The sequence below is a fragment of the Scomber japonicus genome, chromosome 13 (genome assembly GCF_027409825.1).
Source record: "Scomber japonicus isolate fScoJap1 chromosome 13, fScoJap1.pri, whole genome shotgun sequence".
Taxonomy (NCBI): domain Eukaryota; kingdom Metazoa; phylum Chordata; class Actinopteri; order Scombriformes; family Scombridae; genus Scomber; species Scomber japonicus.
Window position 1 is genome coordinate 20,782,915 of NC_070590.1, and position 26,752 is coordinate 20,809,666.

Consider the following 26,752-nt stretch of genomic DNA (forward strand, 5'->3'; position numbering starts at 1 on the left):
GAGGACCACCAGACCAAACATGTTCTGGATGATTGTGGCTCTGTTATGGTTCTTGGTTGCAACCCAGACCTGATACGCTCGATCATAGGTTGTATTTCAGATCATCTCTTACTGGTACTTTTGGAATCGCGATGCTGTTGGAAGTCAGTCATTTTATGTGTTCATCAGACTAAACTGAGGGCTCCTCTTAAACTGCTCCGAGCTGCAAGCTGTAACATTAAGACTGGCACAGAACCAACCAAGCAACTGTCCCCCCCACCCCTGTAACACGACTCATGGGAGTATATAACCTTACCGCATCACTTAATCTTCTGACACAACCATGGCAAATCGGCCACTCAATGAGCAAAAAGTGAGCGCATACTACTCTATAATGGTTGTTTATTTGTATGTTGGGGAACACCACCCTTTAGTCAATGGTAGAAAACATTTCTAGTGTGTATTTCAATGATCGAAAGTCCATTTTTACAATTTTTGTGAATGGTTCAAGGCCACTTAAGTTTAGTGCATGATTTAAAAAAACACACCGAGGGGAGAAGGATGAAAGCCTCTCCCTGTTTTAAAACATGAAATTAGAACAAAACAAATACTAAAGAGAAATAGCTGAAACGTGAAAGTTTATGTACTGTGCACCAAGAGCAAACCATGGAATTTGTCTGACTGAGAATAGTGTTTGAAGATGAAGGCCTTATGTGAACTGTATAATAGTTAATAAATTAAATCTTGTAAAATTGTCCCCGGCTTTTGTTGTGGTGCCTGTTTATGTGTGTTTTATTGATCCTTATGTCGTTCCAGAGGTGCCTCAAAATCATTTATGCCAGATTTTGTTAATCTTACATAAATGAAATGAGATTGGAACATCACAGTTAGAAATATCATTTTCTGATTATAATTTACAAAGCCAGAGCACAGTAGCAGTTAGACTGATTAATATTGTGGAAACAATGAGGCCTGAGGAATCAACAATATCAAGCAGATCATTCTGTTGGTTAAAAATGTCAGTTGTATGCACAAATGGAGAGGCAGTGCCCGTGACAGGTTTTTGAAAAGCCCTATTGCACCCTGTTGCCATCTCACAATATGTTAGACAGGCTATTATTATCTACAATTACCAGTGGAATGGTGCAGTGTGGTTTTCTATTTTCCTGATTGACAACTTGGTAAACAAACACAGCAAGGCATGAATAAATGGCTGCTGTGTGCTGTATCTAGTACATCAGTAACACATCTCTATTGAAAAATGACGTCACCAGCATATTATCTCCAAAGATAATCAATCTGTGTAAAACATCTCTAAGGCCGATGCATCTAATAAACATGCTTAATTCTAAACAACACAAATGACATGCAGAAAGAGTTCAGCTGTAGTAACTAGAAGCTGTACTATTTGGACACTGTTGCAGGTGACTCTGAAAAACATCAATTATTCACTGCATATCTGTCATGAGTGGCTGCACTCTTTTGGTAGACTACCTTCCTCACAGTATCTGTTATCCCCTGTGCATGGGTCAGTGTTATGATGCCATCTTGTGGCTGGATATTCTAAGTCTTCTTTGGTGGCAGCTGTTGTCCAAATGGTCTCAGCTGAGTCTGACCTGCTGTCCTCTCCTGTATAGGAAATTAATGAATCTATGCTTACTGTATGATGACACACACACCGTGCTGTTTCTTCAGTCTTGGCATATTGTCTGCATATTCAAACATGAAAAAGCACGTGAGTCATTTGTTGGATCACCCATCTCCGTGTTTTGATAGCAGTAAGAATTCAAATATGTCAGAGGTCACTGGCAAGGCAGCACATGGCAATGTGTCCAAATACTGTGTACATTATACTGCATCTACAGCATGTTCAGTAGGCGTGTTTACTTATAAATTAATTAGCATAAATGACACATCCAGACATTGTAAATTCACATTGAGTATTGCCAGTGTGGTTTAGTTAATTTCATACCGGATATATTTTTATGTAATCAACTCCAATACTTTCTTTTCTTTTACACTCTTCCCATCTCATCTCAGGTCCCTGCCAGCATGAATTGCTGTTCATTTAATATGAAAGCATTGAGATGATATGCAAACAAACCTGTTGAGAATGACAGAAGCCGTGACGTATGAAAGATAGCTTTATTGCACAAGGTGTTAGAATGATCTTTTTAGTTTTTGCTTTCTTTTCATAGAAAATGTACTTTTGAACACAAGCAATTGCTATAACAAGCAACTCAAACAAATGTTTGGGATACCCTCAACATTTTTTTTTTAGTTTTTGATTTTCATACATTTTTTCCTTCAATTTTTCCCTTTTAGCAAGCATGCAATGACTTTTTTGAGGATGAACAAAATACAAAATAATGATAATAAAAAAAAGTAAATAGGACAAATGACAACATCAAAAGACCTTTAAAAAAGAATAAAAATTCAACAAATTAGTATCAAAAACATAAAGGGAAAGAAAAATGTTTTTTTGCCCATTTCAGAAGTAAAATATTTTATTTTTGATACTATTTCAATTTTGAAATTGGGGCATTCAACCCTGATGTGTCCCCTGATTTATTCTGACGAAAATAGCTCTTCATACAAAACTGTGTTTTATGTACAAGACTTAATCTATAAACACTGACAAAGGTAGAGATGATGGGTCTAGTATGTTTAGGGAAGTGATTTTTTATACTTTAATTTATCTGAATGTGAGGAAAGGACAGGAGCCAGAATGCTTCAGGTTTACAGACCGACTCCAGTCCAATATATACACAACAGTAGTTTGTGTGACCAAAAGAGCTACGAGTCCCTGATTTCACTTGGCTGAACTGGTTTTAGCCACAGGCCGCATACCGTAGTACTGTTTGACCTCTGGAACCAAAATTTTGACAAAACCCCAAACAAATTGTAATGAATATTCCAAATAAAAAATGAACAGACCAATAAACCCCTCCCCTAAACAAACAAACAAAGCAAATGGATAAAGAAATATAAACCACAAAACACTGTCATGGAGATGCTTCAGAAAGACATTCCAATAGGTTCTTGTGTGAATGTACATTAGCGCAAAATGGAGGGGGATGGAGAGAAAGAAAGTGGGACATATACAGTACTTCAGACAGGGCAACAACAAAGATATCAATCGATTGAACATTATATAATTTTCAAAACTGAACTCCCTGACATATAACATCTCTCAACATTATATTATTTTACTTCATTCACATCATGACTGGGATTCCTTCAGCGAGTTGTCTTTCTTTCTTTCTTTCTTTGAAGAGCAAAGGTCGGCTGAGTAACACTGAGGCTGACTGAGGAGTTGGTAAGATGATCAGTAAGAGCGTGCAGTGATCGGATTCTGCCATTCATGCTACAAACAGAGGCCTAAACACTGTATCATAACTCAACACTGTGACTACTTTGCAGCAGCCATAACACTGATTTCTCTAAAACCAGGGAGGTTATAACTTCTCTACCCAGTCAGCCTGCTTTTCGGGAAGTGAAATTAAAACTAAGTAGCCTGTCTTGCTTTTCCCATCTCGACATGGGGACACTTTCTGTCCACACACAGAAACACTTTTCTTTGTCGGTCTACATACAGTAACATACAGAACATCCTGTATATATACTAAAACTTTTTCTTCCAACCTTTTTTTAATTTCTTATTTAAATTTCATGATTGAGCGATTGTCTCATTCTTTAATTTGACATTAAATTGCTGTATATACTACTACACTATTGTAGTACATACAATTTATACTTTGTCAATAATTTCACTTAAATGTCAATAATATACCTACATAGAAATATATATGTAAATTCTTTATAATACCAAATATTCTCTATTTTTAATGTTTGTAATGTGTAATGTCTATTTGGGTTGTCATGATGATTTGTTCATAAAGTCAGACACTGTTTAGCTGGAGAGAGATGTGTGGAGAACATTACAGAGATAGAAATTTTTATCCTTCTTGGAAGTGAACCTGAATAATTTCTTTTGGATTAAGAGAAAATCTGCCAATATCTATTTGGGACTTTAAGAGACACATAGAGGGTGAAAGATACAGTAAGAATAGGGAACTTAACTGGAAGTCCTGCAAATTGACAGTAATACTCAAACTATGGAGGACAGTATGTGTGTGCGTATGAGAGACAGGATGGCCACACAGCTTCATACTGGCTATCGTAGTCCTCATCATCATAAACACAGAGCTTTTAGCTCCTCAATTATAGTCAATATTTCCAAATGACCACAGAATCGCTTCCTGTATTTTTTGCTGTGTGACTCCCACAAGAACTGAGTGGAGCTGAGCACCAGCCGGCTGGAACTGTTAGTTGGAGTTAGTAGTTCTTTTATAGAGTCCCAGGTGAACATGAAAAAGTAAGGTTAGCTGGGTCTCTGTCTGGGAGAACACCTATCCCGAGGAAAATTAGACAGGACGTTGGGCAGTTCACCATTAGTTTGGGTTTAAAGAAAGGTGGTTGCATGCCCTTTCTGGCCCAGACTAAAGAGTACCAGAGTGGGGCTGGCTGAGGAGTGGGACAGCAGTGCATGTCTGTGTGAGAGAATGGACTACACCAGTGTGTATGACTTGGAGTAGGCCCCCACACTCTGTTTCTGCAGTCTCCCCAATGCAGAGGAGCTGCTCTCTAGCAGCGAGTCTCTGGAGCCCCCCACCTTGTTACTGTTGGTGGGGTTGCTGCTCGTGCTGGAAGTGGAAGCTGTTGCTGCAGTGTTGGAGCTGGGCATGGTGAGAGTCCTTTGGGGCAAGGTGGCAGTGCCCGAGCTCGCACCCAAGCTGCCCAGCCCAGAGTGGCCCAGCGTCAGGGCCTGCTGCTTGGCAGGGTCTAGAGTCTTGTGACGGCCCTGGGTGTGATACGCCCGTTGCGTCAGGCTACGAATTGAGGCTTCCCTCGGTGGCACAGCTGGGCATGGGTCATGCAGCTCCCCTTGCTTGCGGAAGAATGGGTCTGTCTTCATGTAGAGGGGTAGGTTGCAGAATTCGCCTAAGAAAGGGAAGAAAAGAATCATGACAAGACTATACCATGTAGTCATTTTGAATTACAAAATTCATTTTTGTCATGTTGTGTCATTTCAACTTAAATCAATGATTTACATGAATACATTTTACCTGGCACATGTTCAATTTGCTGTGTCAGTAGGGGCTAAGAAATCTACACTGAACTCATGCTTCCTTGTGTAGCTTGAATCAGTCTTGCCTGCTGTCTGTAGGTAAATACTGTGTGATAAAATAGTTTTTAATTCAGCTTGGAATCTTTATAGTGAAAGTGTCATTCCCTGGTCTTCAACCAAGTTAACCTATTTATCAACTGAATTACTTCTTTGGCTTCAATTGTAGCATCATCATGTTGTTTTGTCAAGGGAAGTTATTTTTTTCCATGTGAAGTCACTGTAAATATGATTTATACATTTGCTTTAGCTGTCTCTGGTTCCATTTTACCCTCAATTTATGTCATCATTGGGTCACAAGACGGAGGCAGAAGGAGCAAAAATTGAGTGTAAAACACCAGAACAATGGCCATGTATTATCAATAGTGTTACAACAAGAAAAAGGAGGAATTCTCATCCTTTTCTACTTACTTTTGTTAGCACGGTGGGGAATGGGAACAGCCACATTTTTACCGCGGTCATAGTCCTGCGGTTTGGGTGGCGAGGCAGTGAAGCGGCAGATACCAGGTTCAGACGGCGTGCTGAGCGAGGTCATGCTGTCTGCAGGGTCATTGGTACCTGTGGTCATTTGGTCAGAGGAGCTGTCAGAGATGAAACACTCTGTAATGGTGAACTTGGCGTGTTGCAGGTGCTCCTCCAGCTTGGCGTGTTCGTAGGCCCTTGCCAGCTCCTCATAGGTGGACGAGGCGCTCTCTGTTGACACCATGCTGTTGCGTCCCTTGTCTGGAAAAACAGAAGTATACAAGTTTGGAAACAAATTCCTTAAATTCTGTTTTTGTGAATGCTAAAGCTATGTATGCAAATGTGTTTAGTTTCATTACAATGGCTTCTATGTGGTTTGATTGATTTTCATCCTTTAATCTGATAATCTGAGAATGTATGCTGTGGTAGATTTACTGCACATATGTCTTTAGACTGTGCTTAAAATAACTGCTTCTTAGGTGTAAAAAATGGGATGGAAATGTACATCGTGGCAGTAGTGTCTTTGGGTCAGTGGCACTGGCTGGGGTTTTCTCACCTGTGTCTTGAGAGAGGCTGGCACTGTAGCTGTCGCTCTCTGTGGCTGTGATGCCATGAGAACCCATGGTCCGCCAGTCTGAGGTCAGAGTTCGTGCCGAGGCTGTCGACTGGCTCTGACTCGGACGGCTCAGGGTCCATTGGCTGGAGTACCTGTTCCTGGAGCTGTGAGCTGATTTTATGCTCTTCCTAGACACAGGATCTGAGAGAGGCCACGGTGATCAGAGAACAGCTTGTTGTACAGGGGCTGTGAATCCATGTATTGATTGTCACTGGTTTACTGTCTCATCATCTTTACAACACAAGTGGATGTAAGTGAACAATACAATTCAATAAGTTTTCTACCCGCTTAACGTAGTTCTTGTCTTAATTGGAAAATAAAGCAAACTTACTTGTGCCAGGCCGGATGTCTGACATGTCAATCAAAGGCCCTGAATTCTGGATAAGGGCCTGGTGGTGAAGAGACACGCCTGTGCAGAAGTTCTGAGGATTCACTGATTGGCTGAACTCAGTGTCTGTCACTGGCACAGCTGCCTTGTCCTCTCCTGTTACAGGCAAGAGATGATGAAATACAACAGTTATACAAAAATAATGTTAACCATGTAAAATAAATTAGTAGAAAATGACATGCTTGTGTTTTTTTTTCAGTATAGCCACATGCCTATCTGTTTAATGCCTTCCTTGTCCTCAATGAGTAGCTGAACCCGGGGGATGTCAATATGGAGCCTCGGTCCTTGAGGAGGACCCTTCACAGGAGTGTCTATACTGCGATTGTTCTTGCTGCACATGCACACACACACACACACACAAGGAAATTACATATTTAGTCAGACATGTCAAAACATGTATGAAGCTGACCGATGAAATATTAGCTCCTCTACTCAGCAGACATACAAGCTGTCTCTTACCTGATAAGCATCTCAGCGAGGCTCTTAGCATCTATAAAGGAGACAATATCTTAATTAGATTATGACTGGCTTTGAAGATTATCGTTTCAACTTGTCACTCTATGTTACATTAATCCATTACACACAATAACATTGATCTATCTGTGAGCTTTCATTTTCTCACCTCTGAGTCGTTTAAGCCTCTTCTCCTTACGTTTCTTGCGGATAATGAAAAGCAAAGCGACACCCAGAGTAACCAGGATGACAGGAGAGCCAATGGAGAACAGCTTTTTCACATCATCCCCTTCTCCACGAGCTGATTTAATAGGAGGGATTGTACCTAAGGAGAGTAGTGGGAGGAAAATTAGAGATTTAATACTGAAGAATCAGTGAGAAAGCGTTGCTCAAGTAAACAGAAAATGTTAAATCAAAGTTAATAATAATGATTAAATCCTTGTAGTTTTCCTCAATCAGTAGAACATGTGATCCAATGTATGATACACTTACTGCCATCATAGTCAGTGGTGGCAAACTGGGAGCTCTGGTTGCCACACCCAGCACTGTTGCAGGCCTTCATTTTGAGCTCGTACCAGGTGGCCTCACGCAGCTCACTGAGGAAGAGCTGAGTGGTGGAGTTGGCCTTGAGGCTCTGCCAGGCCCAGGTACCTTTGGGCCTAAAGTCCAGCATCAAGTCAGTGATGGGGCAACCACCACTGGTCCAGCCCTGCAGGTTGAGACCCGCATGAGTGGAGTTGATGTGGGTGAGCAGCGGCTGGTCCTTGTTGAATACTGGCTCTGTAGAGAAGAGGAGGAAAAAATGATGGTAGAAGCTGCATTTCCTTACAATGCTTCTCATGTATGACTGACTTCAAATCAGGGAAGAATAATACAGCATCATAAAGGGTATCATATGGAATCATAGGTACAACTACTTTGTGGCAGCTTTTAAAAATGTGTCAACGATGAGTCAAGGAAAGGAAATAGCTAGAACTACGTGTTCCTATTATTTTAAATAGGGTCCCAGAGTGCAGTCCATCTAAATACCATTCCTCACCTCTGCCATGTGTTTTAGCCTCAATGATCTCACTGATGCGCCCTGAGCCCACACTGTTCTTAGCAGCCAACTTGACCTTGTACCAGGTTCCACAGCGCAGATTGTCCAACCTGAAGGAACGTTCGCTGGAGCTGATGAACACATCCCTCCATTCCTCTGTGTTGTCCACAGAGTACTGCAGCACAAATCCTGCAGAATCACACAACATAGCTTCAAGTCAAACACAAGTACTTCGAAACAACTGCTGCAAATCCAAATAATTTAAGACCATGGAGCATCACTGCTGCTGCTACATCAGTTGGACACCAGGGGGCAACAATCAGCTACAATCAGGTTTGCCTACTTCTTCCCCAGAAACATTAAGCTCATTGTTTACACTGTTATGTGCAGTATTAGTACTGCAACTGGAATCAGCTGAAGCACACTGAACAGGATCACATAAAGGATCATTTTTATTAGACATCTGCAAGGCGGGGCAGGTGTTCGTCTGGTCACAGAAAGTCTTGTGTACCTCTGATGGAGCTTCCACCATTGTCCCCAGGGATCCAAGCCAGGGTGATGGAGGAGGTGGAGGTGGTGGAGACAGTCAGACGGGGCTGGTCAGGAGGAACTGGATGAACACACACACACACACACACACACACACACACACACACACAGAGAGACTTAACAACTGGGCAGAGACACCATAATGCATACACATCCTATACTAGTTGGTTCCTCTCAGATGCATCTTCCATTTTCTTCTTACCTTGTACCACAAGATTGACTATGATGGTGTCAAAGCCAAGGGTGTTAGTGGCTGTACAGGTGTAGTACCCAGAATCCTCTGCTTTGACTGAACGCAGCACCAGTGTGCCGTTGGATAAGATCTGCCGCTGACTGTCAGCTGTCACTGGAATGGCGGAGTCCTCACTGACAAATTACAGACAGGTTACAGATGTTAACAGCCTCTTCCTGGGGACAGTTTTGTTATCTTTACAAACGTCACTAAGTGAGTCACAATGCTGACATATAAGTGGCATATGATGAGTTCTGACCTGTCTTTGGTCCATTTAATCGTGGGGGCGGGCTCTCCCACTGAGCTGCAGGGCAGACGCACTTCCTTCATCCAAGGAGTGGTCACTGTGCCTCCAAAGGACAGGATCTTAGCTGGGACTGCACACAATGACACAGAAGTATAAAATAATTTTAATGAAGCGTTAACACATACTTTGAGACACAGATAATGATATTGTAGATAAACCACTCCAGAACAAAAAACTGCTTCAGTATCTTTCTCACTTTAGGATGTCTAACTGTCTGTCTGCTGTTTGCTGAATGAGTGGTCCAGTTTGCCTGAGGGGAAAGGCCTTCATTCACTGCTGAGGGAATAACAAGCGGTACCGTAGTGTTTTAGTGGAGCCCCTCCTTTAACCTCTTAGTTTCAGTCTATCTTTACTCTATAGATCCTCCCCTCTATTGATTTCTCGCCTGCTACCTCTCTCCCCAAGGGTCATTTTACTAGATAGGCCCTGTTCATCACCACATAATTAACAACAGCGTTTCTCGCAACATAGCCGGTACTCAATCAATACTACGGCTGTCAATCAATAGCAGGGAGAGCAGACAGAGACAGAAACAGAGAGAGTGATGAAAGTGATCTGTGCATAAGAGATCATGTTGCTCTTTCATAGCCATTTTTAGAGCGCTGTCCCTCATAACCTTTACAGAAATCTCTTTACCCTTCTCCTCCACTACAGGCTTGCCTGGAGGACCCACCTTTCCCAGCAGGTTCCACTGTGACCTTTGCGCTGATGTTGCCTCGGCCGGCAGTTGTCACGGCTGCAGCCCAGATGTGGTATTGTTTACCACGGCTAAGGTGCGTGATACGGTAGAAGAGCATCTCTGGGTTGGCCTCGTACTCGCTGGGTGCCTGGGACAGAGGGCATGTTGTCAATGTCATGTTAGCAAACTATGATAACACAGTGACCCGACAGGATGGGTGACTGCTCTTGCATTAGAAATTCTATGAGCCTGAGCAAATATTCCAAGTTACAAATGTTTATTTAAAAGAAAAATAGTATAAATTTTAGGTTTTAATTTTCTTGGGAAACAAAGTACACATTCTGTCAACAAGCCTTTTTCACAGCTGACATTTTGACTTGTCACAAGGCTCTGTTGCATTCAAGTGTCCCAGTAAGCATGCACAGTACCAGGACTCTGAAACTGATGCGGCTAAATGGAATCCAGCAGTTAATTATTTTATCATTTACCCCTGTGCTTTTCCTATGGTGATGTGTCAAAATTTCTTCCATGGATAAGGTCTGTGGCATCATAACTATATGTGAAGCAGTTTTACCTGTTTTTTTAAAAGGGGGGGGGGGGGTTATTTAGAAACAATTTGGTATGTGGAAACAAGGAGGAGATGAAGAAAAAACAAACCTATTCAAGTGAGGTGCTGGCTTGCAGGTTGACATTGAAAAATGTGGGTAAAACATTGACATAATCTTTTATCTTAAATTCTGTAGATGAAAGCCGGTTTTAATCACCTCAGTGACACATGTAGTGTATAGTACAGATGTTTAAAAATAATGATTCATTAGTTTTTAGAATGTTATATTTACTTTATTTTTATAGAGGCTTTATTGTATTTCTTATATATATATATATATATATATATATATATATATATATATATATATATATATATATATATATATATATATATATATATATATATATATATATATATATATATATATACACACACACACACACACACACACAATATATTGTGTACAAAATTGGCTTTCTATTTTCTTTCATATTTGATGTGTGATTAATGACAGGCCTATTATACATGTATTCTTACTTGAATCTAAAATTTAATTTGATATAATATATACATTTTAGCTTTGATCCGTGATATTGTACATTTATTTTTTATACAGTGACCTAAAGGATATTTTTTATTTGAACGATATGAAACTTGCATTGTTTAAGGTATCTTGATATAATTTAGTAGTCTTATTGTAGCTTAATTTAAATTCAAGCATCCAGATGTTTTTTTATTTTTTGATTTATACTCAGTATTTCTCTCATTTGTATTTGCTGGTTTTAGGATGTTTGAGGCCTTTCTTCATATGGATTATGTTCTGTGTTCATGTTGACTGCACTGTAGGTGTCACTCAGATCATTGCCATCTATTATTTGCACGAATGTGCTGATCAGGAGATTTTAAAATAAAATGATAGTATTTCATTTATAAGTGTGTGGCTTTTCACTCCATTATTTAGTTTCTGGGATAGAGATAGATTAGAGCAGATTGTTCCACTCCACTAGTGTAAATTAATTTGAAACAAATTGAATCATTTCTGTCCATGTAGGCAGATATATTCGTTTGGTTATAAAAAAACCAAAAAAACACTTTGTGCCTCAATACCGGATTAAATGATGTGTTCACATGGATATCTTTCCAACAAATACATCTTTGAAACAGTATTCACACATGCACCTGCAGGCGCACAAACACACACGCGCGCGCTCAAAAACATTGTTTTCTCTCAAGTCAATCCCCTGTTCTATCGCTTTAATCTGCTCATCTCTCAGTGCTCATCTTCAGTTCCTTCACCATTTGCTTTCCTCTCTTTTCCTCTATCCCTTTCTCTCTAGCTCAATGAAGAGGAGAGGATGGAGGGACAGAGGGAGGGAGGAGGGAGCATTTGAGAGTGTGTGTGGGGTGTGGGGTGTGGGGTGGTGGTGGGGGGGTTGTTCGAACATTCCTCCGGCATAGCGGTGGTGTTGTGGTGATCCAGGGAGTGATACAGGGAGATAATGAAAAGACGGACAAAAGCACTCTCATCTTGATGTGACTGATACCCTCCTCTGCTCCTCCCTTCTTCCCTGCCTATCTCTCACTCTCTTTCTCTGCCCTCATCTCTCTCTTTTCCCCTCATTTCCCCCTCAGTCTATCCCTACCTCTAATGGTGTGTCTCTTTCTTTCTCTCAACCTCCTTCTCCCCTCCCTCTCTTTCCCCTCCCTGCCCGTGCTCATTTACATGGCACTCATGTACAGAGAGGGAGGAGTATTTGTGAATAATAAGAAAGTGAGATTCTAGCCTGATTTCAGATTTTACTGTGTGCTGGTGTTTGTGTGCACATGATCTAACCACAACTGAAATGCTGCACATGCGTGTATAAATAGAAAATGTTGAAATGTAATGTCTGTGTGCGTCTGTATGTATGTGTGTGAGTGTGTGCGTTTCTGATGCGGCAGTGTGCATGTGTGAGCTTGTTCTCTGCCTCATTTGCATATCTACGTCTCATCACGTTGCCAAGACAACCTCATCTGTTCATCTGGGAGGGCAGGAAATAAAGCGATGGTGCAAACACGGTGAAAGAGAGACACAAAATGATATGCACAGACACATACACATGCACAGTGTCTTAATTATAATGGTTACAAATAAATTATTTCAGTTGGTAGATTTTTATCAAGTTCACAGATCAATTCTTCATCACCTGGAACATTTTCTCCAGAGAGGCAGGACTTACCGGCTGTCCAGACCCTGGACTGGAGCAGTAGATGGTGTACTTGCGGATAACACCATTTGGTTTGTGAGGAGGTAACCAAGACACGACCACACTACTCGGAGAGGAGGGGACTGCCTTGATGCCAGCCGGAGGACCAGGAACTATAGAAAACACATAGGCACATCAGCAGGGCGGGTGTGTGCTGTATGTGTGTGTGTTTTTGCGTGTGCACATGCTGGGTGATGGATGCCTATTAAAGTGAGCAGGCTTGTTTGCAGATTGATAGTCTTATCTTGCACTAAGCCGCTCTGGAAGGACTTGGAAGAAGTCCCTTTGGGTGGATGGTGGTGACATATGTTCATTCAGACATTGGTCAGCAGTTCTGACTTTGTGACACCCAGCATTCTCTTAACTCTCAAACCCACAAACAGATTAGATGATGGTGTCTGATCCTCTGTTAGCCACTTCAGCTTGACACTTATAGTCTGATTACAAGTAATCAAGCTAAAGGCATGAGGAGAGTTTAAAATGGAGGCACGAATTAAAGAAAAACACATCAGGGCACTGGATACAATGAAAGGTGAACAATAATGCTCTTGTCACATAGGCCATACAGTAAGGGTAAGGGGCTCACATAGTCAAGCCTATTCAATCCCCACCATAAATATAACTTGCGCTTGACAGCGGGCCTCATCTGGGGTCTACAGAAGTAGGCTACCGCAGTGTAATACCAAGCCCTCTAAATCCATCCCCCAATTCCTTTTTTTCTTCCATGTGAGGCCCCCTTGATCCAGTCATTCAGCCAGTCCATGCCCTTGGACTACTTCATCCTGCACTTTACATGAGCAGGGATAAAAACAACACAAACTCAGAAGGGATTTATGTGGCAAGGGAAGTTTTAAAAGAAGGGGGTGGGGGAATGAAAGAATACCGAGAATGATAGGTTCAGTTGTTGGGGGGGGGGGGGGGGGGGGGGCAGAGGAAGCAGTCATCATTATCATATCCATGTCAAAGTAGGAGTGGCGGTGTGAGGGGGTGGGGGGGTGTGGTGGAGAGTTAAGTCCCATCTGGTGCCCAAAATCTGCCCAGGACTCCAGACAGACAGTCTGCTGCACAGCCAGTGCGATGATGAGGAAAAGAGGAGAGGCACAATGATGCTCAGTAACCAGCCCCAGCTACATGAACGTATTATGGTATACTGTACTAATCAGAGGTTCACAATAAAGGGCTGATACACTCAACCCAATACAGTCAACTAAGTCTAACAGTCTACCAGTTATTGTCTCAACAGTAAACTGGCACAGGAAAAAATAGATTTCTTGGCTATCACATTGCTATTGTGACTCTCTTTGGGCCCATTTCCATATTTCTATCTTCAACCCCTGTAGCCCACGCCCCCAAGCCCCCTCCTCCTCCACATCCTCTATAAAGAGACATGGATCTGGCTGTAATCCCGCCTCCAATGGTGTAAGCACAAAATTAATTCTCTCTAATCCAAGTGGAGTTAATCCCCATGCCTATGGCAAGAAAGCTGGTGGAAAGGATGCCCAGGCTGATGGCTGACTCCTGGATGCTATATGCTGCGAGAGAGCAGCGTCCCCCCCCCTCTACCAGTGTCTCCCACCAGCCCTCCCCTCACCCCTGAGCTGTGGACCCAAAGCCTCTTAATTCTCATTAGCACTACTAATGGAGCTTCCCAGCATAAATGAGCTTTTGTCATGGGTTTGACATACAGCCCAGCACCCTTTTTTATCTATCCCATCTCCCTACTGCCTTTACCCTTTACCCTCAAGCACAATGTGTGCTTTCTTCTTTTTGGACTTTTGCACATTCAAACATATTAATGAATAAATCAAATGCTGCCATCTTTTTGTTTTGAGTTCCTGTTTGTGTGTTCACTTACGGTCCTCGCGGGTTTGGATATACAGGACGTTGCTGCGGACTCCATCGCCAGCTTGTGTGTAGGCCAGCACCTGAACACTGTAGTTAGTGAATTTCTCCAGCCCTCGCAGCTCCACCTGTTCACGTGTGGTGGTGATATTCTGCATCTCTCCCCACTCTGTGAAGAACAGGAATGGAAAACTGTTCAAGAGAGGAGTATATGTTATCTGGTCAACACAGAGGGACACTGTGTCCTACAAAAACATTTACATGCTACTCAATGGCTTTACTAAATATATTTTGGGGAAAATTGTGAAAAGTTGTAGATACAGAAATTTGGTTACTGAAATATTTGGTTAAAGGATGAGTTCACCATGTCTTTCACCATGCCTTTCTTAAAGGCCAATAGTTAAGTGCCCATATTAGCACCAGATCAGATTTGAAGCAGAATTTGGTTGTAAAATGACTTGATTGGAATAATTTGTGTGGCTGAAGCTTCATATTAGCTTAAAAACATATTAAAATACATTTTTGCATGGAAGGAGGCTTGTGTCCTCCATCATTTACATTAAAAGTATAGTTTTTTCTTGAAACATTGTGAACCTGTCCTTTAAAGTTAGGGAACATCATGGTTTTGGTTAAATTACTGCTGTCTTGTGTCACAAGTCAGCACTGAGCTGTTCTGTTTCTTACTTTTATCAAATTCTTCAGTGGCCTGAACATAGCTGTTAAACCATCAATCAAACCAATCTGACTGGGGACCTTTGTTGCAATTCTCCGCCTCTCTACTGTCTGTAATGAAGGAATAAAAATGCCTACAAAATATGGTTGAAAAATATTATCATCATGATTTTGTTGCTTTTATCCAAATATAATTTCCCACAAAACATATTTGCCAAAGCTAAGACAATAATGGTCAACATTTTTTGCAGAGACAGGAACTACACACACACACACACACACACACACACACACACACACACACACACACACACACACACACACACACACACACACACACACACACACACACACACACACACACACACACACATATATACAAATCTAAGCCTTGCACACAGAGACAAGGGCGAACACGGACTAATTAGGTACACAGGAACAGGAAGTGCTTTATGAGATAATTGCCGACACACATTAACACCTACTGACTCACAAGTAACAACACCGACAAAGAAGTAAGTGGGTGGGTGGGTGGGTGGGTTTTGGTGAAGTTTAGAATGAGATAGGTGATAATTACTCTGCATTGGCCACTGGGCCTGGCCCCCACAGCACCCACCTCCGTCAGGGAAGAGGGACCAAAACACAACCCGGTAGCCTTTCAGCACACCGTGCAGCGTCAGCCGTGGAGGCTCTGCCCATGTGATCACCGCCTCGTCCGACGTCACCGAGATGGCTCGCACGTTCTGCGGAGGCTCACTGGGCACTGGGGAAAGCAGGGTGCGAGTGTTAGTGCTGCATTGTTCAAATGTATGAATTTTGAGGTTGTTTTTAATGATTTCTCAGAGGTTATTGCTGTCATTAAGAAAACCTGACTGATCTAGCATGGCGGCTGAAGTACTAAAATTGATGACTACTCAACACGGCAACCCACAGGCAATTTCTGTTGAAATAAATCAGTCAAATAAGCTCAAATTAGCTCTCAATAGCTCCTTGTTCACTGCCAGCTTTTAGAGCATAGAGGAGAGGAGGTGTGTGTGTGTGGGGGGGGGGGGGGGGGGGGGGGTGAAAGAGCACTGAGAGAGAGCAGCATGAATAGTAAAACAGCAACACCTAAAGGGTTAAAATGCAGATGAGGAGGGCGGAGTGAGCCGAGATGTGGAGGATAAAATCTGAAGGAAGGCAATGTTCATCTTTAAGGTAATTGCAGTTGTAGAGGCATTGGACTACCTATCTGGACAATTGCCATCACTATTACTGTTGTCATGATCAGTGTCATTACTGTTCACACAGACAGGGAATATCTGGAGAGAGGATCAGCAGTGTAAAAAAAAAATCAGAGAAATAAAAAGATGGAAAATAGAGGAGGGATGAGTAGGACAAGAAGGGAACCAATGGCAGGGGGAGGAAGAGAAAAAAAGCAGAGGAAGAGAAAAAGGAGGTAGAGTGGGCAGACATTTAGAGAGTAATGGGGTTCCTTGTTCCTCTCTTGCTCTCTACAAGCATAATGAGGGTGCTAATTAAAGTAGGAAGAATAATGGGGGATGTGCTTCAAATTCATTTCTACCATTTTGTTTTAGCGTATGTCTGTGTGCATATGTGTCTATATGTGTGTGTTAACTGCTTTAATTTATGTGTCTGTAATCCTGTTGTTGCATTTGAGTCCATTTACTCTTCTTTTTGACAAATTAAAAGAGATATGCTGTATAGATTTTTTTCATTTCTGTCTGTCCCTCATGTGCTCCTACATTCTCTCCTACATTGAGTCTGACAGCCCCCAATCGTGTCTGCACTTCTATCCTTTCATTTTGCCATCTACTTCTTCTCTCCTGGCTCTCCTACCATCTTCCAGTGTGGTAGCGTTGATCTCAGTACTGGATGGGCCCGTCCCAGCTCTGTTAAAGGCCTGGACCACAACCCCGTACTGGGCAAACTTCTTTAGGTTGTCCAAGGTGTACACTTCACTGTCTCCTGTAGCTTTCATCTCCACTATGCTGTACTGGCCGTTGCTGCCTGGACCGTTCTCTCTGTAACCGATCTGGTAGCCTCGGATCACCCCGTTTTGCAGTTCCTTCTTAGGAGCCTGAAAGAAACATGGTGATAATATTAAGGTTAATTCTTGTTTAGCTGTATTAAAAACTATGCAACGTTATTTGGCAGTAATATATTAAAATGTTATTTTATAACAATTTTTTTAATTAATTCAAAATGTTTTGCTGTCTGAATAATGTGAGCTTCTACTACTGTACTTGATGTAATTGAACCACCTGGATTTATATTTGTTAACTCAGAGTACTTTGGCACAATGTGTCAGGTTACACAAGGAAGTAGGAGCGACTCAATTCATCATTTAAAAAACAAAAAAAAGGTCAAATTAAGCAGTTTTATCTTCCTGTGATGTTCCTGTCCCTTATAGAGCACTAGTGACTGCTAGCTCCTAATTCTTGCTGGGGAACATCACTAGTAATCATTAAGCCTGTCACAATGCAATGTATTCATGAATTAAATTAAATGTTGCCAAAACAAAGGTTAATCAAATTTAGCATGCTAACCAATCAATCTTAGCATATATCAGTGGTTTGCATGCAATGATTTAGCTCATCAGAAATAAGCATATATAATGATAATAATAATAATACATGTAGCAGTAAAGTGAGGTGAGTTTACCCTCCATGTAACCCGTATGCTCTGAGATGTCATCGGCTGAAGGATTACTTCCATCGGTGGCCCGTCAGGTGCTGTTGATGGAAGATATCAAATAAAGTGTTACTGTCAAAATTAATAACCCTTTTCCATACAGAGAAGGAAGAAAGACACTCACAGGATTTTCAGAGTAGGGAACAATCACTTACGTGCTTCCTCAGTGCTGATTGTGAGCTCTTTGCTGGGAAGGCTACGGCCAATCTTATTGTAGGAGTACATGCGGATGCTATAAACACAGGCTGGGTGCAACTCTACAATGTTGGCCTGGTTGTTGGTGGGCGAGATGTTCCTGGTTGTGTACATGTGATCCCAGGAGTCTGTCAAATGTGGAGAGATTTATAAGACATGTATATTGTGATATTGTGTGAATGTGACACACAGAGTACAGTTTTGATAACCTACCAGACTTGTTCTTGTACTCGATGTCATAGCTGGTGATGATACTGTTTCCATCAAACCTTTGGATCCAGCGAAGGTTCATGCTCCTGTCCTTCACCTCCCTCACTTCTAGCTCAGGGGGATCCGGTGGTTCTGTGTGCGTAAGAGAAAGAAAATAGGTGAGAGCTTTTCACCAACTGAAGACATTCACTGATATTTCTCCATTGGACTGTTAATATGTAACCACAGTTCATTTCAATGTGTAACATGTGTACAGTATATGATAGAGAGACTGTACCCTGCACAGTAAGTTGGATGAGCCCTCGACCCTCTCCATAGGAGTTGATGGCATGGCAGGAGAAGAAGACAGAATCTCCTCGCTCAGCTGGGTTTAGCTGTGAGCATGAACACAAACAGGTAAAAGTTACAATGAGCCAAAAAATATAAAATATATAGAAAATGTACGACAGACTTCAGCAAAACACACAGCACAAAATCTTCTGCAATAATATATTTAATAATACTACTACTAATACTACTACTACTAATAATAATATGCGTACATATTTTATTTATAAGGAAGAATAGTTTGACATTTTCGGAAATACATTCACTTTCTTTGTTCAGAGTTAAATGAAAAGATCAATACTAATGTCATATTTATTCTTTAAATGCAAAGCTGAAGCCAGCTGTTCTTTAGCATGAAAACAGCTAGTCTAGCTCAGTCCGAAGGTGAAGAAAAAAAATCAAAGCTTACTAAACAAATTCGATTTTTGTTAATTGGTGAGCTTTATAAGTGTTGGTAAGACAGTGCCGAACTTGCTGTTTCCAGTCTTTTGTTAAACTAAACTGTGACTGTTGCCTTCAGCCTTATATTTAATGGAGATGAGATTGGTATTGCTATATAGAAATCATATAAATTAACAAAATGTCAAACTATTACTTTAAGAGCTGACACAGTTTATAGCATTACTGGCTGAATTTTACAGAAATAAAATTAACTGTTCATTAAGCTAAATTATTTAACTTATTTACACTACTCTTCGCTCTGTATTTTGTTCAAAGCATCAAATAAGACCTCTCAGTTTTGATGTATTCTGCTGAGTTTAAGGTCTGCTCAGAGTTGTACTTTGAACCAGACCTTTAAGGTAGAGATGACTTCATCCCCCTTCTTGTTGATGGTGATGGAGTAACGGGGGTTTCTTTCAGCATCAATGACGGTGTCCCCTCTTTCCCAGCGGATGATGATCGGCTGTTCGCCCCGCGCTGTGCAGTTCAGCTCCTTGGTCTGGCCCTTCCTCGCCATGGTGGTGTTGGGGTGGCTGGTGATCATGGCAGGAACTGAGCAGAATCACAGATACATGTCAGTGTGACAAATAGTATTATATGGAGTAATGAGACGAGGGAACAGAGATGTTATATTGGAAACTGAGGATCTATTACAGATGTATATCTCTATTTCTGCCCTTCGTTCTCCATTTTCATTTCACGCTTCAAGCCCTGCTAGCCCCGTGCACTCCCTCCTCCCTGTCTGCCTTCTTCCTCTACTCTCTCCATATTCCTGCTTCTATTCCTCCTCCATTCCTCAAACATAGATTATTGATTTTAGGGGTTCCTGCGGTTTTGTTTTCATCACTAATTCATCAGCCCTTTTTACACCACCAAACATTCAGGAGCACATAGACTGGCAGCCGGAACACATCAATCAATAGCAAAGACAACCCCAGTTAAGGATGTACAGGACAGATACAAGGTTTTTGTTAGGTTCAGTACAGGCCGCACTAGCCTGGGGCAAAAGTGCATCTTAGAAGAGTTGATTCCCCACTAAAAAAAACTCAGGCTTGACTTTGAATACAGTATGTGCAATCCTGAAGCTGTGGTTATGAAAGCAACTGTGCTCAAACCAAAAAGAGAATGATTGACACTTACTCTTGACGGTGAGGATCATGCTCTTACTGATGTCTGAGCCCACTCCGTTGGAGGCCTGACAAAGGTAGTACCCACGGTCGTCCTCAAGCACATGTCGGATGAGTAGAGAGCCGTTTGACATGATCTGGATACGGCCAGTTAGAGGGACTGGGTGGTACTGCTGTGGGTTTCCTACACCTGCATGGCGCAACACAAAGCAAATGTACGTCACTGCCTTTATTTTTCTTTGTTTATTTGAGTTTATTTGTTCATTTGTGCTGATTTTTACCTTTGGCGTGTTTCCACATGACTTTTGGAGGTGGGTAACCCTCCACAGAGCAGTTGAGGACTCCAGCTTTACCATAGATACAATCCTGGTTGTTGGGCTGCACCACAAAACGTGGTGGCACTGAGAGACAAAAAGTTGAGATTAACTTAAATGAAGGAAAATCTTACACTACTGTAAAATGGGAATGTTCTTAAAATAACATACAGTTGTAAGGTCCCTTTGCACATTAGCTATCACATCACATCTGACCTAATTCATCATCATGTCAGTCTCGCTCGCTCAATCCCTCACCAGTAACAATCAACTGTCTTTCCCAGCTGACAGTGGCGGCAGCGTTGCTGGCGATGCAGGTGTAGTTTCCGTTGTGCTTCAGTGTCACCTTGGAGATTTGCAGGGAACTCATGAACTCTTTGGTCTCTATTGCGACGCCAGAGGCGGAGCCTGGCACGATGAGCTGGCCGTCTTTGTGCCAGGTGATGCGTATGGGCATGTCCCCAGATGACACCACACAGGCAATGTACATGAGCTTCCCCACTGAGGTAGAGGGGATATCGAAGGGCTGGATGAGCGGTGGCACTGGGGGAGAGAGGAAGAGTCAGTGGAATAAAGGCAGCGATAGACGTGTAAGAGTGGCAGTGTGGCCATCTGGAGCAATGCTGAGAGAGAGAGAGAGAAGGTCATTGGCCAGTGCCCCCCCCCCCTCCCTTCAAACCCCATCTCCTGCAGCCCATAATAGCTGCTCTGGTTAGAGTCCAATTGGCAGCAGGAAGTCATTCCGTTGCCATAGTAATGGAGGTTGGGGTGGGGGTACTACAGCTGAGACATCTGGGGGATTTAATCTAGGCTTCATTATTATTCATCTAATTAAATCAGAGACACACTCACATGCAGGCGCATGCACACACCCTTAAACACCTCTGCAGCTGCCCTGCTACCATCATTACCCAACTCACTGACAAAACAACATACATACACACACACTGAATCTTTAATCTTTGGTAACACACACAAATCTAAATCAGGTATTCTAGATCAGGATACAGGTATTCTGATATCCAGGAATATTTTTGCTACAATGCTAATGCTAACATCTACTGCACACATCAAGATTGTTTTTTACCAATCCGATGAGTCAAAGAACAAACTTTTGGTCATGTCAGCTTTCTTTAGACATATTGCTTCCTCACTACTGTTTTGAGATATTCTGTATTCTGGATACAGTGATTGTGCCACTGCTCATAATATGCGGGAAAACTTTTTTTGGGAAAAAAAGTGTGAAGGTACAGCACATCCCAATCTGGTGGATGTGTCACTCCGTCTCTATTGTAGCCTCACTTTCGCTTTATTTTTCCCTAAAAATGTTTCCCTGTGCAGTTTTATCCTTTGGAATTTGTTCCTCTTTTCTTCTTACCTTTGACAGTGACATGGACAGTCTGGTTGATTGACACCTGGGGCTGGATCAGAACGCTACACAAGTAGGTGCCCTCGTCCGCACCCTTCTGCACATCCGTCAGCCGCAGGGTGCCATTCTCGAACACAACTTGACGATGATTATCAGGCAGCTGCATGCCGTCCTTCAGCCACTTGATAGAGTAATAAGGGTAGCCAATCACACGGCACGTTATGTAGGTATTCCTGCCTGCTACTGCGGTGATGTCCCGCATGGGTCTGATTCGGGGCGGACCTGGAGACACAGGGAAGAGAGGGAGGGGATGGAGGGAGGAGACCGAGAGAGACACAGAGGTCGGAGAGAGGGGCAGATGAGGTGAAGGAGGTCATGGCAGAGTCAGGGTGCAGCCACGGAGACAGGAGGTGAAGAGATAATGGTTGAGGGATAGAGTGATTGGGGCAAGTTGAGAGGTGGAGAGGGAGGTTAGTTATGCTCCCTTTGCTAAAACCTGATTGAGGATATGTGTTGATTTTTTTCAGCTACTCATATATTCTGGGTATCTATGTGATTTCGTATATTTCTGAATTACAGACTAGATAGATAGATAGATAGATAGATAAGATAGATAAGATAGATAGATAGATAGATAGATAGATGCATGTATTATAAGTGTGTGTCAAATGCAAAATTATCTATGCCTCTCACTGTCCCTCATGTGTTTGTATAGAGTCAGGTGTAGAGTGCATTTATATTGAAAAGCAGACAGGCACCTCTTACGTTTATGCGCGCTTGGTACTCGGCGCTACCGGCCGAGTTGCGTGCGACGCAACGATACACTCCTCCATCTCGAATGAGCGGGCTGCTGACGTTGACGTGTGACACGGTCAGGCCATCAGACAGGGTGTACTGGCTGGTCTTGTAGGTGGAGTCTCGCACCACAGGCTCATCGTCCAGCGTCCAGGTGATGGAAGGGGGCGGGGCTCCTTTAGCCGCACACATTAGGGAGAAGGGCTCGCCGGGGTTCACCACCCGCTCGCTGAAGGAAGACACGATACGAGGAGTACCATCTGGGTGGTGAAAAAGAGAGACAAAGACACAAAATAGAGAAGGACATGGTGAGGGGATCTGACAGGAAATCAGCAAGTTCAATAGGAGGGCTTAAAATCTTCTTACACTGATTTTGTGTGTTTATTTGATAACAGACATCCCAGTTGTGTTTTATTTATGGACCTAATAATGACATTTTGTAATGAAAAACAATTCATGCACCAATATTCAAATGAAGACTCCATCAGTAAAAGTAGAAGCTTTGAAAGTTAAGACTGTGGTTTGCTGTTACAGCGCTGTAATAAAATGCCTGCTGCATCCCTGTTTATACAGCATCTGTACTTGTTTACTTCTCTGACAGTCTGTGTCCACATACCCTCTAGCAGAATAATGGAAAAGTCCTGAGCAGTGTGGCCCTTGCGGGAAGCAAAGCACTGGTAGGCCCCAGAGTGGAACTTCTGTGCCGCAGTGATCTGCAGCGTGTCGTTGTGTTGTCCCTGGATGGAGATGTGCTGGTCGGGGACGATGGGCTCTGTGTTCCTGTACCAGGTGATGGTGTATTCTGGAGAGCCCTCCACAGTGCAAGTGAAGAACAGTGTGCTGCTGATGCCAGTTTTCAGATTCTTAGGGGACAAGGTCACTCGTAACGGATCTGAGAGAAGGATGCATGAGGTCAGAAAACATGTCCCAAAAAAACATTAAAACATTTATTTTTTTACTTTTGGTAGTAAGTTTTGGAGTTGCTTCAAAATAACTTTTTATTTTCCATGTGGCATTATTTAAACTGGATGTTTTTGACATTATCTAAAAAGGGTTTTCTGTCATAAATGGAATTATAAAATGTTACGGTGCCACTCTGTTATCAATCATAAAAGGGTTTATTAGTTGTTGTTGACCAATTTATTGGTGTCAAATAACTCAGTTATGCTTCACAAGGCAATGATCATCCATGAGGAAAAAACACATTTTAGGCTGCAAGGATTTTCTGTTCCTGTTTTGCAAGAGTTTATTATTCTTGCAAAACATTATTTATTAAATAATATATAAATCCTTTACAGATATGCCTTGTTGTAAAGTGATACCTATTTTATCATCTCTTAAGTGACTGTAACATAATTCAACTGGACTCAAAACGTGACATATGGATTCATGCATACAGCGGGCATTTACATTCACAGAGACATGGAAAAGGAGAGAGAGCACAATCAGTGGTGGTGACTCAATCATCTCGACGCACTCATTAAAAAAGCAGCTGGAGATATCTCTTCACATCTCCGTCCACTTGTGTGTGTAAGTGTGTCTGTGTGAATGGGTTTTTGTGTGTTAGGCACAGTGTGTGTATGTGTGTGAGTGTGTGTGCAAATGTCAGTGAGCAATAAGGCAGCTGGTGGTGTGTGCTGGGGGGCATTGCTGTGCCTCCCAACCCCCCCTCACCCTGTCAGAGTCACAGAGTGTACTGCCATGATGTGCCCACTGGCAAAGCCTACCGCCTCTCTATTCTCTGCCTCTGTCTCGCCTTCTCTCGCTCTTTGTTTCTTTGTATACTTTACACAATGTACATTTATCTCCGCCTCTTTTATTATCTTGTTATTACATTGTTGATAATGTCATTCCAGCAGTGTCTGGATGTCTGATCGTCCCCTCTTTGACCCCTTGTCTTTATCTCCATCTTCCTCACCCACCTCCTTTCTCTCTGATGGTGAATGGTGCTGGCAGCTCTGTTACGGATTCGGTCTCAGTCAATTACAGCCCTGTCTTTCCGTTTTGAGACTTGATATGACGGGGCATCATACAGCTCACATGTTTGTTACAAACACACTCTAGGTGTGATTTATGTGTGTGCCTCAAACCAAAAGAAGGATAGGAGTTTGTGTGTGTGTGTGTGTATTTCAGGCTGATTCACTGAAAAGACAGCGTGGGAGTGTGTCAGATTATTTGCAAATGTGTGTGTGTAGTAGTGCTCACACACCTATCACGTGAAGCTGCCCAGACACCTCCTTTGAGCCAAAACTGTTGGTGACCTCGCATGCATAGCTGCCGCTGTCCTCCTGCCTCAGGTCACTGATGGTCAGCCCTGTCAAACGCCGTGTCCAGCGGGCATCTGAGGGCAGTGGGCGACCATCTTTCAGCCAGCGTACAGTAGGGCTGGGGTAACCTCCCGCTGTGCAGGGGAGCTCGATACTCTGGCCTGCATACAGCTCCCCTGCTTGGAAACTGTCCAGGATGGTGGGAGAGGACTCGTTGGGGTCTGGGGGGCAGAGATGTGATCATTATTTTGTCGAGACGAAAAGAAATATCAGACTAACATGAGTAAATTAGACAGAGAGGAAAGAAAGCTGCTCACCCATTACGGAGAGCCTGGCTCCATTGCTTTGGCGCGTCTCGCCGCTGTACTTATGCTTGGTGATGCACCGGTATGTGGAGAGGGCATCCTCCTTCTGAACATCAGAGATGTAAAGAGCCCCGAAGGAGGTCAGCGAGAACCTGTTACCTGAGAAAAACACATTCAGTGAAGACATATATTCATTTCCCCAAAGGAAAACTGCTGACAGACAGAAACATCCAGTGAAAATCCTGCACTAAGATGATCGTTCTGGTACAGATCCATTGTGCTCATTGCAAAACCTTATTGTGCTAAGAACAAACAGCTGCCTGAACAGTTGGCACTACCTGCCTGATAATATTGCTAGCCAAAACTTGGCACTCTTTTAAGGCGTGGAGGACACACAGCGGTCACTTACACCACCCACGGATAAAGCAAAGACAGATTTACTATCCTTCTGCACACAATGTAAAACACTTAGGCACCGCATTATCTACGCCAAACTGACTAACATTCATACAAGTGCAGTGTAACAAAAATGGAAGGCCAAAGATCAAGTGTGCCACTATGTGATGGGAGCGGCTTGTTTTCATGCTGTGCTCACTGAATGGAGGAAGAGAGTGAAACCAGAAGCAGAAGGACATAGAGGAGTAATGATCACTAGACTGGATTCACTGAAAACATTCAAACAAAAAAATATCTCATGTATCTAGAGGGATATGGCTTTACATTTTAAGGTAATTCGAACATCCGTTGACTGGATATGAAGCTCCAACTTAGCTTACATTTTGATGAAAGGCTGTAAAGATCCCATGAAACAGAATATTTTAAAAAGAAACTGATTTTCTCTTCACAATTAAGAGACCACTGATTGCTTTATCTTTAATGTTGTGGTCCTACATCCTGTTTCAAAAGGAAACACATCGCATTTAAACCAATAGCACCAGTCTCCCAGCTCAAGTCTGGCATATTTCAAAAGGTTTAAACAGAACACTGTAAGCTTTAACTATCACCAGTATTAACCGTCGACCATGTCACTGGGTACAAACAGACCAACAGCTGGATTGACTGCCTTCATGTGTACCTGAGTATTTATCAGTATTTTATCTACAATGTCTGTGTTTGTCAGGATCTTGCAGAGGGTTGAGCAAGCGTGATGAAAGTAGCAGTTATGGACTGTGCATGTGTTTACATGGAATATACTGTATGACCCGAGAGGAGGTACAGGCTGCAATTTCACCGCAGCCTTTGTTTGCCCCCCAGAATGAAGCATTACAGGATAATAAGCACTTTAAAACCGCTACTCCCACAACACTGACATCTCGCCTGTCACAACACTCTGACATAGGCAGAGAAAGAGAAAGAGAGAGAGTCAGCTAGATCTGTCAAAACCACACTTTGTGTCTTTAACAGGGGGCCAAATTCATCCCGTCTGCGGGGACACGCTGCTGATTCAATCACATTATTTCCCTCACTCTCTGTCCATCTTAACTGAGTGGCTTGTTCTGAGAATCA

The 26,752-nt window shown here is 42.5% G+C and overlaps 1 protein-coding gene across 2 annotated transcripts in view; it reads right to left on the reverse strand.

Moving 5' to 3' along the window:
- Window positions 1-4,549: 4,549 nt before the first annotated feature.
- LOC128370839 (cell adhesion molecule DSCAML1-like) overlaps window positions 4,550-26,752 on the reverse strand; it is a 48,448-nt gene continuing 26,245 nt past the window's right edge. The window contains exons 5-34 of one of the 2 annotated variants that reach the window (XM_053331009.1): window positions 25,259-25,405; window positions 24,884-25,162; window positions 23,291-23,566; window positions 22,638-22,934; window positions 21,889-22,161; window positions 20,769-21,053; window positions 20,478-20,597; window positions 20,210-20,386; window positions 19,422-19,621; window positions 18,579-18,675; window positions 18,305-18,433; window positions 18,052-18,219; window positions 17,867-17,937; window positions 17,042-17,282; window positions 15,780-15,965; window positions 14,544-14,699; window positions 12,662-12,801; window positions 9,887-10,040; window positions 9,166-9,283; window positions 8,877-9,040; window positions 8,637-8,735; window positions 8,126-8,314; window positions 7,579-7,866; window positions 7,256-7,411; window positions 7,093-7,123; window positions 6,846-6,964; window positions 6,577-6,729; window positions 6,186-6,386; window positions 5,579-5,890; window positions 4,550-4,983 (exon numbers count right to left, since the gene is read on the reverse strand). In XM_053331009.1, coding sequence (XP_053186984.1) covers window positions 4,550-4,983; window positions 5,579-5,890; window positions 6,186-6,386; window positions 6,577-6,729; window positions 6,846-6,964; window positions 7,093-7,123; window positions 7,256-7,411; window positions 7,579-7,866; window positions 8,126-8,314; window positions 8,637-8,735; window positions 8,877-9,040; window positions 9,166-9,283; window positions 9,887-10,040; window positions 12,662-12,801; window positions 14,544-14,699; window positions 15,780-15,965; window positions 17,042-17,282; window positions 17,867-17,937; window positions 18,052-18,219; window positions 18,305-18,433; window positions 18,579-18,675; window positions 19,422-19,621; window positions 20,210-20,386; window positions 20,478-20,597; window positions 20,769-21,053; window positions 21,889-22,161; window positions 22,638-22,934; window positions 23,291-23,566; window positions 24,884-25,162; window positions 25,259-25,405 — 5,660 coding nt within the window. The remainder of the gene's footprint in view (window positions 4,984-5,578; window positions 5,891-6,185; window positions 6,387-6,576; window positions 6,730-6,845; window positions 6,965-7,092; window positions 7,124-7,255; window positions 7,412-7,578; window positions 7,867-8,125; window positions 8,315-8,636; window positions 8,736-8,876; window positions 9,041-9,165; window positions 9,284-9,886; window positions 10,041-12,661; window positions 12,802-14,543; window positions 14,700-15,779; window positions 15,966-17,041; window positions 17,283-17,866; window positions 17,938-18,051; window positions 18,220-18,304; window positions 18,434-18,578; window positions 18,676-19,421; window positions 19,622-20,209; window positions 20,387-20,477; window positions 20,598-20,768; window positions 21,054-21,888; window positions 22,162-22,637; window positions 22,935-23,290; window positions 23,567-24,883; window positions 25,163-25,258; window positions 25,406-26,752) is intronic. The other variant, XM_053331010.1, reaches the window with a different exon arrangement.